The 13,224-nt window shown below is 39.9% G+C and overlaps 1 protein-coding gene across 1 annotated transcript in view; it reads left to right on the top strand.

Moving 5' to 3' along the window:
* Positions 1–13,224, top strand: part of tex11 (testis expressed 11) — a 212,359-nt gene that overhangs the window by 105,598 nt on the left and 93,537 nt on the right. The window contains exon 15 of the mRNA XM_051935388.1: positions 580–665. Coding sequence (XP_051791348.1) covers positions 580–665 — 86 coding nt within the window. The remainder of the gene's footprint in view (positions 1–579; positions 666–13,224) is intronic.

Here is a 13,224-nt window from a genome sequence, read left to right as displayed (position 1 = left end):
AAATTTATTATTAAAGTATTTATAATTGTAAATGTTTTAAAAAAATCTAGTAAAAATGTAAAGATTCAGTAAACCTTAAAACCCATTGAATTCATTACAGCACAAAGTTCTGCTCACAAAAATAACAAAAAAACTTTGTTTTTTTTATATTTTTCACATTGACATTGTATCTTGCTGTAGTTTGTTGTTTATTTTTCAATATTCCTCCACCTGTTATGTGACTTCATTCCTAGCTAGCACCTAACAGAAGACAATATGATCACTGAATGGAATGAAATGGTAATCCATTTGAGATTAAAATACAAAAAAAAATTGAATAGTTAGGAAAAAAGAAATTTAATAAAAACAAGCTAATCTAATATACAGGCTTGTTTTTGAATTTTAAATTCACTGTAAACATACAAACTCCAAATGCATGTCTTCCTAGATGCAATTCAGCCTTTGCAACTATTACTTTACCTTAATGTAAATGTTTTTAAAAGAAAGTTTCAGTTAAATATTTTCATTTTTCACCTAACTGTTGTGTTTTTTTTTTTCAAGAAAGCAGTTATAGGTCTGTCATTTTAATTAAATTTACAGGTTGCAGGAATGGGAAACAACTTTCAAGTGAAACACTTGATCAGCTCCACCTTCTTCTATGGGACAAAGCTGAGAAAAACTTTGAGGTATATATAATAATAATAATAATAATAATAAATTTTATTTATATAGCACCTTTCCCATGCTCAAGGCACTTACAGAATATAAGAAAGAACGGCAGGGTATACAGTATATAGCATTGTATAAACCAGATAAATAAATAATGAAGATTACGACAGTGAATTCAGAGAAAGAAAAAAAAGCCTAACAGACAACATAATTGATGGTCTAGCACAGGGGTAGGCAACGTCGGTCCTGGAGTGCCACAGTATGTGCAGGTTTTTGTTCCAACCCAGTTCCTTAACGAGAACTCAATTATTGCTGATGAAGCACATATTGCTTAAGTGACATTTTAATGTTTCATTTTAGTGGTCTCGCTTGCTAAGGTTCTCCAACCTTAATTGCTTATTTCAATCTTAAACTGCTGCATTCAGTGTTTTAATTGCTCCTTATTAGCAATAAGATGTAAAAGACAAAGCAGCCAGCAGTTCTCCAGCTAGCTTTTTTCCAATTACATCTGTGTGTGTTCATCATGCACGGTTTGATTTAATAAAACACTTAATAGAAAAATGTGACAGACTGAAAATGATCTGTTTTAGGCTTCAAATCATTTGGATGATATCCTTGGAAAGGAAAAAAATCTACGATATAAAAGCCTTACATTGCACAGACTAACAAGCCATAAAATTAAATAAGGTCTGAGATTGGCAATGATTGGTTTCTAATTAAGCAATTGGGTTGGAATGAAAACCTGTAGCCACTGCGGCTCACCAGGACCGACATTGCCTACCCCTGTTTTACATCTTATTGCTAATAAGGAGCAATTAAAACACTGAATGCAGCAGTTTAAGATTGAAATAAGCAATTAAGGTTGGAGAACCTTAACAAGCGAGACCACTAAAATGAGCATTAAAATGTCACTTAAGCAATATGTGCTTCATCAGCAATAATTGAGTTCTCGTTAAGGAACTGGGTTGGAACAAAAACCTGCACATACTGTGGCACTCCAGGACCGACGTTGCCTACCCCTGGTCTAGCACACACACATACAGGTTACATGAGCATCTTGACAGAGAAGTAAAGTGAGAGAAGGGTAATAAAGTCAAGTAGAGCTAAAAGCCTTCCTGAACAGATGAGTTTTGAGTTGTTTTTTAAAAGAATTCATGGAGTCAGCTGATCTAATTAATTTTGGTAGGTCATTCCAGAGTCTGGGCGCTATACAGCTGAAGGCCTTGTCACCCATGGAGTGTAGATTAATGTGGAGCACAACAAGATTGCCAGAATCAGAGGACCTTAGTGATATATCAACACTGAGTATACAATATATATATATATATATATATATATATATATATATATATATATATATATATATATATAATTTCTAGGCGCAGCCAGGGTGTTGAAGGGGTCCAGTTTGGTGGACTCAGGATTGGGTCACTGCTTTTTGCAGATGATGTTGTCCTGCTTGCTTCATCAGGCTGTGATCTTCAGCTCTCTCTGGATCGGTTTGCAGCCGAGTGTGAAGTGACTGGGATGGAAATCGGCACCTCCAAATCCGAGACCATGGTCCTCAGCTGGAAAAGGGTGCCCTCTCAGGGTTGGGAGCGAGATCCTGCCCCAAGTGGAGGAGTTCAAGTATCTTGGGGTTTTGTTCACGAGTGAGGGAAGAATGGAGCGGGAGATCAACAGGCATCTGCAGTGATGCAGCCTCTGCATCAGTCTGTCATGGTGAAAAAAGGAGCTGAGCCGTAAGGCAAAGCTCTCAATTTACCGGTCGATCTACGTTCCATACCCTCACCTATGGTCATGAGCTGTGGGTAGTGACCGAAAGAATGAGATCGTGAATACAAGAGGCTGAAATGAGTTTCCTCAGCAGGGTGTCTGGGCTTTCCCTTAAAGATAGGGTGAGAAGCTCAGTCATCTGGGAGGAGCTCAGAGTAGAGCCACTGCTCCTCCACATTGAAAGGAGTCAGATGAGGTGGCTCGGGCATCTGATCAGGATGCCACCTGGACGCCTCCGTGATGAGGTGTTCCGGGCACGTCTAACCGGGAGGAGGCCCCGTGGAAGACCCAGGACACGCTGGAGGGACTGTGTCTCTCGGCTGGCCTGGGAATGCCTCGGGATTCCCCCGGAAGAAGCTAGTAGAAGTGGCCGGGGAGAGGGAAGTCTAGGCATCTCTGCTCAAGCTGCTGCCCCCGCGACCCGATCTTGGATAAGCGGAAGAGGATGGATGGATGTTTTTAACTGCATTACAATGCATATGTATATGGTGTATATAATTTTGGCATGCCTTTATTGTGTCATAATTTAAAACATATCAACCAGATTTTAGACCATGCGTTAATCATGTCAAAACTGAATGTAATCAAATGACTAATCTGCATCAAAAGATGGTGCAAGGGTTGTGTAAGTGGCGTTAATGTGTAGTGATTAACTGAAATGGTGAAAAGTATATTTTAGGTCTTATGGAAAATGTGTACTTTTAAGTTATCTAAATAATGTGTTGTAGCCGCCGGAGCGTAAGGCGAGATCAAGCACAGGTGAAACGCGTGTCAAAAGAAATCTCTCAGTCCAAAAGTTCGTTTTAAAAATATTTAGGGAAAGTTAAAAGAAAATAATCCACACAAGAATAAAAGGAGAAATAGTTACACACGTAGAATAAAAGGCAAAAAAAAGGAAAAATGTATCTTCTCTAAACGTAGCTTTTCTTGAAAAACTTTAGTTATTTTTGTACTTAAAATTTCTTTACTTCTTCTTCTTTACTTAAAGATTCTTAGCTTCTTCTCCTGTACGCTTTAAATGTACGGCACAGCACATAAATTAAGTGCTGTTTTCTTACATATTTACTTCACACACTCAAAAGGCCCATAGGCCGGTTGGCACGGAGGCGTGTGCCCAGGCACGGTTTAAAACCTTATGCCTTCCACACCTTACTCATGGCAAGGCTGTCACTAACTAACTGAAGAATAATACTTACTCCAAGCTGTTAGAAATGGCAAGAATATACCAATACAATTCCACATATGGGGGTTATAGGACCTCCCATAGATTATGCATTGTCATCTAGTAAAATATTCATGAATCTTATAGAACTAGGAAAATGGCTCTTACATGTGTTATGCTTGCCTTATATCATATTGTTCTGTTCTTCTTCTGATTGTCCTTACTGACTAGTTAAAGTTTTTTGCAATAGCTGGTACTGTCTTCCTCATGTGCAAGTATTTACGCACCATATTTAGGGGTATATTGATGTACAGATGCCCTGGTTGATGATATACATCGGAGGTTCACATCGGAGGGCTTCGACCCACTAGGGCCTCAATAAACTTTAACCCTTCATTACACGGGTTTTGTGAACTCTCATAAGTGCTCAACTGGGATGTATTGCACAAAAAGCTGGAACAGGCAAGGTGTGAGGAATGTCCAAGGAGTAAAGACAGAAAAACAAGATTTCAGTGCCATTCCTGCAGTAAATACATATGCATGGAACATTTGGTTCCAACATGCAATCAGTGCACCACAAGTTCCCAACAAACACAGGAATAGTGGAACTTTCCATGAAGTTGTGAACTGTGACCACTTTTGAAACGGACAGAATGAATGTATACGGTATAGAGACATGAAACTTTTTTTTATTCCCACCTGTAATTATTGAAAAGGAAATTTAAACAGTGATTTTGTAAACATGAAAAGCCAGAGAGTGCTACATGTCCTAGTAAAGATTGCATTTAAAATATTTCTTACTATCATTTCTCCATAAATAACAGTGGGATGCAATACACCCCCGCCAAGCATTTATGAGAGTTCACGAAACCCAAGTAACGAAGGGTTAAAGACATTTTAAAGATATTACTGTAGCAGCTGGACATTCTTCTCATTTTGCTGCTTTAATCACATGGCCTTTTCCAGGAACAAGTTGACACAGAAGAGAATGAAATCATTATTTACTTCACCAGTTTGCACCTCTTCAATGAGATGGTGAATCCCTTGCCTTATCAACTCCCCACTCACCATCTTTAGCACTGGGTGAACAGTACACTCGCAACTGGAATACCTCTTGACCCAACTGTTGAAGTCACTTGCACCACCTTTTTACACTAACTAGTCATATGATTAAATTCAGTTTTGGCATGATTAGCATGTGGCCTTGAATCAGAATGCAATATACTTGGAGCAGCCAATAAGCAAAATTCAATGCGTTTACTTTGCTTTTATTTCTGAAATGTGATTTATGGACATGAATTAAAGTGCAATAAACTTTCATATTGCATTTTAAACTCGCACTAAAGTTGTGTAAAGTTGTAGTAAAAAGTAATCTCTTGTTTGGTTGATATGTTTTTAATTATGGCATAATAAAGCCATACCAAAATCAAATGCACCATGTGCATTGTATTGCAATGTAGTAAACAAGTTTGCATTTAATTTTGTCACAAATACTCTTCCATACTATTGTGTAATTCTGCTTTAACAGAAACCCATCTAAACTTAATAATATATTGAAAGATTAAAGAATAAAATTATATTGATAGATAATAAATTTAAACAAAACACATTAATGAGGTGTCTCATTAAAAGGAAATAATTTTACACACTTCTATCCGGTGACAGCCCTTTCTGCTAAACCTAAACGCACACAACTCAAAGAGCTATTTACAAATATATGCAGTCCTAAGAAACAACAGTAAGAAATCCAGTTTAACTTCATATTAATGGTGTGTATAATACTGTAAAGGGAGATGCCGGTAACAGTCACAACAGCAAATTCAAATTGTGCAATATTACATAATCTGAAGCATGAAATGACTTCACCGTGTCCAGGTATTCTTTCAGTTTTTTCATGTCCTCCTAAGAGCAATGGAGCCTTCACCAGAATCCTTAACAGTTTGTTCTTTTATTCTTCAGTAAGAAATGACTGTGCACCAAAATCCACCAGCCAACACTATTTTACCAATGAATATGGATCAGGTACCTCTTACTGCCTCCATGTAATTGTTGATTCATATCCTGCACCTCGTTCTCATTCTTACACCTCATGCCGCTGCCTCTGTCATACCGCGCTTCTTATATTTTGTACTTCAGGATAAAGCTTAAAATACTAGAGCAGTTGAATACATTTTACATCTGCACGGAATTCAGTTATGAGTGTTTGAACTGATGTAATCATGTAATGTTATAGTAAATTACATAACCAAACAAATTTTACTCTTTTTTTTCTTCTTCTTCTCCTTATTTTTATTCGAAGTGCATTACCACCTCCTACTTAACTGGAGTGTGAAGAGGAGTCAGGATAGTGAATCCAATGCCTACCATGCATAACCTACACAACTAGATTACAACCCAACTGTTTTAAATTAAACATTTTTATATAACTCAATAAACTTCAAGTACTATCTTTTTATGATCTCTTTGGAATCTTTGACCATATCCAATCAAAGTATCCATTGTGACATGTTTATTTTGTGCAGCCTGCTTACTCTCATTTTCTTTAGCTTTACATTCCAAGAATACATGTAAAACTGTCTCTGGAGGGTAACATCATTTGCATTTCCCATTGCCCATTTTAAATTATTTTGCATTTAGACCTGTATGCCCAGTTGTGGTTTGGGTTATTAGAAGTTCCTCTCTTCTGGACCCCGCCCCCCTTCCAAATTTCTTTAACAGTTTTCTGGAACCTATATAAATGTCTGCCCTTTATTTGTGTATCCCATGACCACTGCCAAAGTGCACAGGTATGATCTTTAATTAACACTCCTCCTTGTCCCCCTTACTTAATGAAATTTGTATTTGAAAATTTTTGAACTTCTCCGACTGTTTGGCCAGACTGTCAATTATTTCATTGCCCTCCACCCTCACATGTACTGGTACTCACAAAAAAGAGGCATATATTCTCAGATATAGCAGTTTTAGAAATGTTTTTTTAACTTCCAAATTATAACTGTGAATTTCCCCTTGGGATTAATAAAGTATCTATCTATCTATCTATCTATCTATCTATCTATCTATCTATCTATCTATCTATCTATCTATCTATCTATCTATCTATCTATCTATCTATCTATCTATCTATCTATCCATCCATCCATCCATCCATCCATCCATCCATCCATCCATCCATCCCCTTCGAATAGCCCTGGCTCTGTTAGGTAGCATACCATTGATTGTCACAAAAAAGGGCAAGCACAGCTGTGCAGGTAACTTTGCGAGTATTGGCTAAATGTGACATGCCTTCTCATATTCAGGTGTGTAAAATGACATGGTCCTTCAACGAGATCACCAACGCAGTCAGCAAGTTTGACATACCTAAAGACAAGCAATCACATAATTACAATATTAGAAACATTTAGACAAGTACAGTCCATTCAGCCCAACAAAGCTTGATAGTCCTATCCACTTAATTCCTCCAAAATAACATCAAGTAGAGTTCTGAATATCCCTAGAGTCCTACTGTCTGCCACACTGCTTGGTAACTGATTCTGTGCATTTGTAGATCTCTGTGTGAAGAAAACCTTCCTAATGTTTGTGCAAAATGTACCCTTAACATATTTCCAACTGTGTCTTTCTGTTCTTGCTGAAGTAATTTTAAACTAATGGTCAACTATATTAATTCCTTTCATCGTTTTAAACACTTATTCTATGTGGCTATGGTCACTGTGTGAGGAAAGCCTTCCTAATGTTTGTGCGAAATTTACCCTTAACAAGTTTCCAACTGTCATTCCCTTGTTTTTGCATCAGTCATTTTAAAGTAGCAGTCTTGATCCACTGTACTAATTCCTTCCATAATTTAAAACACTTCAATCATGTCTCCTCTTAATCTCCTTTTGGTCAAGCTGAAAAGGCTGAGCTCTTTTAATCTTTCCTCATAACTCATCCCCTGTAGCCCTGGAATCATCCTAGTCGCACTTTTTCTAGTGCTGCTGTGTCTTTTTTGTAGCCTGGAGACCAAATCTGTACACAGTAGTCAAGATCAGGCTTAACCAGTGTGTTATAAAGCTTGAGCACAACCTCCTTTGACTTATACTGTATTGTGATAGATGTCCGGGGACCTTGCCCCACCGGGACACCTGGAGACAAGACAGACCGTGAGAGGGGCTCTGTCTTCCCCGGAATGCAAGAGGGTGACATTCCTTGATTGTATGGGGGCCACAGAGCTTGGAAGCTCAACCTTATGGGAGGATGTGGCCACCACCAGGGGGCGCCTGGACAGCTCCAGAACTGTAGTCTGCAGCACTTCCACCACAACCGGAAGTGCTGCCAGAAGAGGAGCTGGATGCCTATGCAGCACTTCCGCACACTCGGAAGTGCTGCCGGTTGTTAATTGTGGAGCACCTGGAGTACTTCTGGGTGTTCTATAAAAACCACCACCTCATTCCATTCCAGGAGCCGGAGTCAGGTGGAAGAGGACGGAGCTTGAGTGTGAGGAGTGGAGGCAGCAGAAGAGAAAGAGAAAAAGAGCAATATTGCTGCTAATTGTGCACTGTGGGTTGTTGTGCTCAAAATAAACATGTGTGTTTTGGAACATTTGGAGTCCATGTCTGTCTGTGTCTGGGTTCAAGGTTCACAATATATATATATATATACTAGCCAACCTGCGGCGTAGCATACGCTGCATAATTATGTATTGATGGGTGAACACTTCCTGAAAGACACAGTTGTCCAAATGGGGTTGGTTTTGAGGATACGACTGTAGGTGAAAAAGATGTAACTTTGGAGAGGGCAACATACAATACAGCGTTTTACACACTGCATACAGCGATTCACATCCGTGACAAACAGATTGTTTTACACGCTGCATACAGCGATTCACATCCGCGACAAATATGATTCTTCTTAGATGGTGCTGGCGCATCCACCCTCGCTCTCGAAGCATACACACTGCCTGGTCATATGCCCGCTTGCAAGAGCAACTAACAGAGACCCGCTCACCAACTGTAAGATCATGGGATACCCCTCGCAAACTGTTTTACACGCCGCATACAGCGATTCACATCTGCGACAAACAAACTGTTTTACATGCTGCATACAGCGATTCACATCCGTGACAAACATGCCTCTTCTTAGATAGTCCTGCCGCGTCCACCCTCGTTCTCGATGCATACACACCGCCTGGTCATGTGCCCGCTCGCAAGAGAAACTCACGGAGACCTGCCCACCAACTCTAAGACCATGGCGTGTAAAACAGTTTGCGATGGTGGACGCGGTCGTGCGTCATAACCGAAAAGAATACAGTGGAACCTTGGTTCATGACCATAATTCGTTCCAAAACTCTGGTCGTAAACCGATTTGGTCGTGAACCGAAGCAATTTCTCCCATAGGAATTTATGTAAATACAATTAATCAGTTCCAGACTGTACGAACTGTATGTAAATATGTATTTTAAGTTTTTAAGCACAAATATAGTTAATTAAACCATAGAATGCACAGTGTAATAGTAAACTAAATGTAAAAACATTGAATAACACTGAGAAAACCTTGAACAACAGAGAAAACTAACACTGCAATAGTTTGCGCTATAGCGCTACCAACCGCTGGCTAAAAACACTTTTTTTTTTAATGAGTTTTAAGCACAGGGAAAAAAATGAACATTTGAAAAAATCCGTAATTTAATAAACCACCAAGAAAAGTAACATTGCAACAATGCACACTACGAACCGATCGGTGTAAACAGAAGTGAAAACAAAATCAAGCCCAGTGCATTCTTTAACTACCTTCCTACCTTATGAGTCCAGCCCCCTCTCTCTTGCGCTGCATGTTTGTGTGCGTCTGTCTCTCTCTCGCGCTGCCTGTGTGTGTGTGGGTCTCTCTCTCGGGCTGCCTGTGTGTGTGCGTCTGTCTCTCTCTGGCACTGCCTGTGTGTGTGCGCGTCTCTCTGGCGCTGCCTGTGTGTGCCTCTGTCTCTCTCTGGCGCTGCCTGTGTGTGTGCGCGGCTCTCTCTCTCGCGCTGCCTGTGTGTGTGTGCGGCTCTCTCTCTCGCTGCCTGTGTGTGTGCACGGCTCTCTCTCTTGGGGTGCCTGTGTGCCTCTGTCTCTCTCTCGGGCTGCCTGTGTGCCTCTGTCTGTCTCTGGTGCTGCCTGTGTGTGTGCGCGGCTCTCTCTCTCTCTCTCGCTGCCTGTGTGTGTGCCTCTGTCTCTCTCTGGTGCTGCCTGTGTGTGTGCGCGGTTCTCTCTTGCACTGCCTCTGTGTGAACCGAGGTTCCACTGAGGTTGACTAATGAAAAGTCAACATGGCTCAGAGGTGCATGTGGAGTCTAGCAGAGACGAACGTGAATGACGCCCGGTGTTGTGAGTTGCTGCGTCCGAGTTGGTGGGCGTGGCTCTGCAAGTTGTCGTCATATCCAATGGTCTTAGAGTTGGTGGGCGTGGCTGTCTTGCGTGCTTTCCATGGGTGGCTACTTGTCGGCAGCTTAGTGAATTATAAACGGTGAGCGTGGCTGTCTTGCATGCTTTCCGTGGGTGGCTACTTGTCGGTGTGTGCTTTCCATGGGTGGCTACTTGTCGGCGGCTTAGTGAATTTTATATATATATATATATATATATATATATATATATATATATATATATATATATATATATATATACACAGTACTGTGCAAAAGTTTTAGGCAGGTGTGAAATAATGCTGTAAACAAAATGCTTTCGAAAATGGAAGTGTTAATCATTTATTTTAATCAATCAACAAAATGCAGTGAATGAACAAAAGAGAAATCTAAATCAAATCAATATTTGGTGTGACCACCCTTTACCTTCAAAACAGCATCAATTCTTCAAGGTACACTTGCACACAGTTTTTGAAGGAACTCGGCTGGTAGGTTGTTCCAAACATCTTGCAGAACTAACCACAGATCTTCTGTGGATGTAGGCTTCCTCACATCCTTCTGTCTCTTCATGTAATCCCAGACACACTCGATGATGTTGAGATCAGGGCTCTGTGGGGGTTATACCATCACTTCCAGGACTTCTTGTTCTTCTTTACGCTGAAGATAGTTCTTAATGACTTTGGCTGTATGTTTGGGGTCGTTGTCCTGCTGCAGAATAAATTTGGGGCCAATCATATGCCTCCCTGATGGTATTGCATGATGGATAAGTATCTGCCTGTGTTTCTCAGTATTGAGAACACCATTAATCCTGACCAAATCTCCGACTCCATTTGCAGAAATGCAGCCCCAAACGTTCAAGGAACCTCCACCATGCTTCACTGTTGCCTGCAGACACTCATTATTGTACCGCTGTCCAGCCCTTCGATGAACAAACTGCCTTCTGCTACAGCCAAATATCTCAAATTTTGACTCATCAGTCCAGACCACCTGCTGCCATTTTTCTGCACCCCAGTTCCTATGTTTTCGTGCATACTTGAGTTGCTTGGCCTTGTTTCCACGTCGGAGGTATGGCTTTTTGGCTGCAACTCTTCCATGAAGAACACTTCTGGCTAGACTTCTCCGGACAGTAGATGGGTGTACCTGGGTCCCACTGGTTTCTGCCAGTTCTGAGCTGATGGCACTGCTGGACATCTTCCGATTTTGAAGGGTAATTAGCTTGATGTGTCTTTCATCTGCTGCACTAAGTTTCCTTGGCCGACCACTGCGTCTACAATCCTCAACGTTGACCGTTTATTTGTGTTTCTTCAAAAGAGCTTGAACAGCACATCTTGAAACCCCAGTCTGCTTTGAAATCTTTGTCTGGGAGAGACCTTGCTGATGCAGTATAACTACCTTGTATCTTGTTGCTGTGCTCAATCTTGCCATGACATGAACCTGTCTTCCACAACCTCACCTTGGTAGCAGAGTTTGGCTGTTCCTCACCCAGTTTTAAGCCTCCTACACAGCTGTTTCTGTTTCAGTTAATGACTGTGTTTCAACCTACGTGTGACATTGATGATTATTAGCACCTGTTTGGTATAATTGGTTGATCATACACCTGACTATAATCCTACTAAATCCCTGACTTTGTGAAAGTGTACCTATAAGAATTGATGCTGGTTTGAAGGCAAAAGGTAGTAACACCAAATATTGATTTGATTTAGATTTTTCTTTTGTTCGCTCACTTTGCATTTTGTAAATTGATAACAATAAACAATCATTATTTATATTTCTGAAAGCATTCTTTGTTTACAGCATTTTTTCACACCTGCTTAAAACTTTTGTACAGCACTGTATATATGCTTAAGTACTTGAAGATAAATATTATCTGATTTTAGTGATTTGTTTGGTTTCAGCCTAATTTATCTGAGCAGTGTTTTCCCTCTACACTTTCCAAATCATTCAGTACGTCCTTAGTAGTCCTGTTACTACTGGGAGGCTATCCACTTCCTCACGTGAAGACCTCAGAAAAATGCAAGTTTATACTATATCCAGCAGAGAGCTTTAGCTCCCTGGGAATGAGTTCTTTTGTAATTGCGACATGTTACATAACCTGAATATGTATAGATATAATATAAAAAGGCGATACCCCTCCCTTAGTGATACTGCGGTAAGAAATCACTTAGGAGAAATAACTTAGCTTTGTTTAATGATGGCTTACACTGCATAACAGGCAATGGAAGCTGTTTTGTCTTGGTAGAGTAATATATATTGCTCTACTTTCCCCTACTGTATTATTAATATGTAGCCTTAGAATACCTAATCTCACAGACTTACCACTGTTTATAAGGTACTATTGTATATAACTTATCCCCACCTTCCCTTCTATATCTATAGCCTCAGGCAATTAGATGTAGTAAAAAGACGAGCAGAAGTTAAGTTACACATAAGATAATGTATTATTGATAATATTCATAAATAATAACAAAATGCAATGTATATTTGAATATTGGCAACCATACAACCTGATAAAACCCCTGTCCAACCCCTACAGCCAATAGGACATCATGGTACTTAAAGGCCTCTGAGACAAGCCAATTCCAAACAGCCATACCTCAGACCAATGGGGGAATAGAACATCTTAACACCTGCCCCCAAACCATATGTTAAAGTACACCTTAGCCTATTTGCGGGGGTAGAAATGACTTTAGCAAAGAAACACTCGGCAAACTGGTTTAAGACACATCCCCGAAATCCTGTCGTAAAATTCAAACAGACCCATTCCTAAGGGGGGGTAAACACTAAATTACATTGCTATGCCTAAATTACAAATAAAGACATACAAAATATTCATCAAGTTATATGTAAAATCTCACATCACAACACTCCACCCCGATGAATGTTTTGTACAATGTCTTTATAAACAGTCTTAATTGTTTAAAGAGTCTGTTGCATAACTTGTGCTTTGAGTTGCAATATTTGCTCTCCCAGTGTTAAAAGTTGTCCATGACCATTTGTCCATTACATGTCTTCTTTATTTCAAAGACAATCTGAAGAAGTTGGATGCGCTTCTGATGACTTTTATCTGCTCCGGCTTGCTTCAACTGTTTGTTTAGCTTTCTGTAGTCTTCATATGTCATCAGATCTGGTGTTTCAAAATGAGACAAGTCCACACCTTCCACTAAACTAGCCCACTACATTATAGTCTATTGTGTGAATTTTTAATCTGTGCTTGTTTTGTGTCTAACTGCTAATTAGACCCCTGTCCCCAAACTATCTGTTTAAGCAT

This window comes from Erpetoichthys calabaricus, chromosome 12 (genome assembly GCF_900747795.2).
Source record: "Erpetoichthys calabaricus chromosome 12, fErpCal1.3, whole genome shotgun sequence".
Classification (NCBI taxonomy): domain Eukaryota; kingdom Metazoa; phylum Chordata; class Cladistia; order Polypteriformes; family Polypteridae; genus Erpetoichthys; species Erpetoichthys calabaricus.
This window is presented reverse-complemented; position numbering and strand designations above follow the sequence as displayed.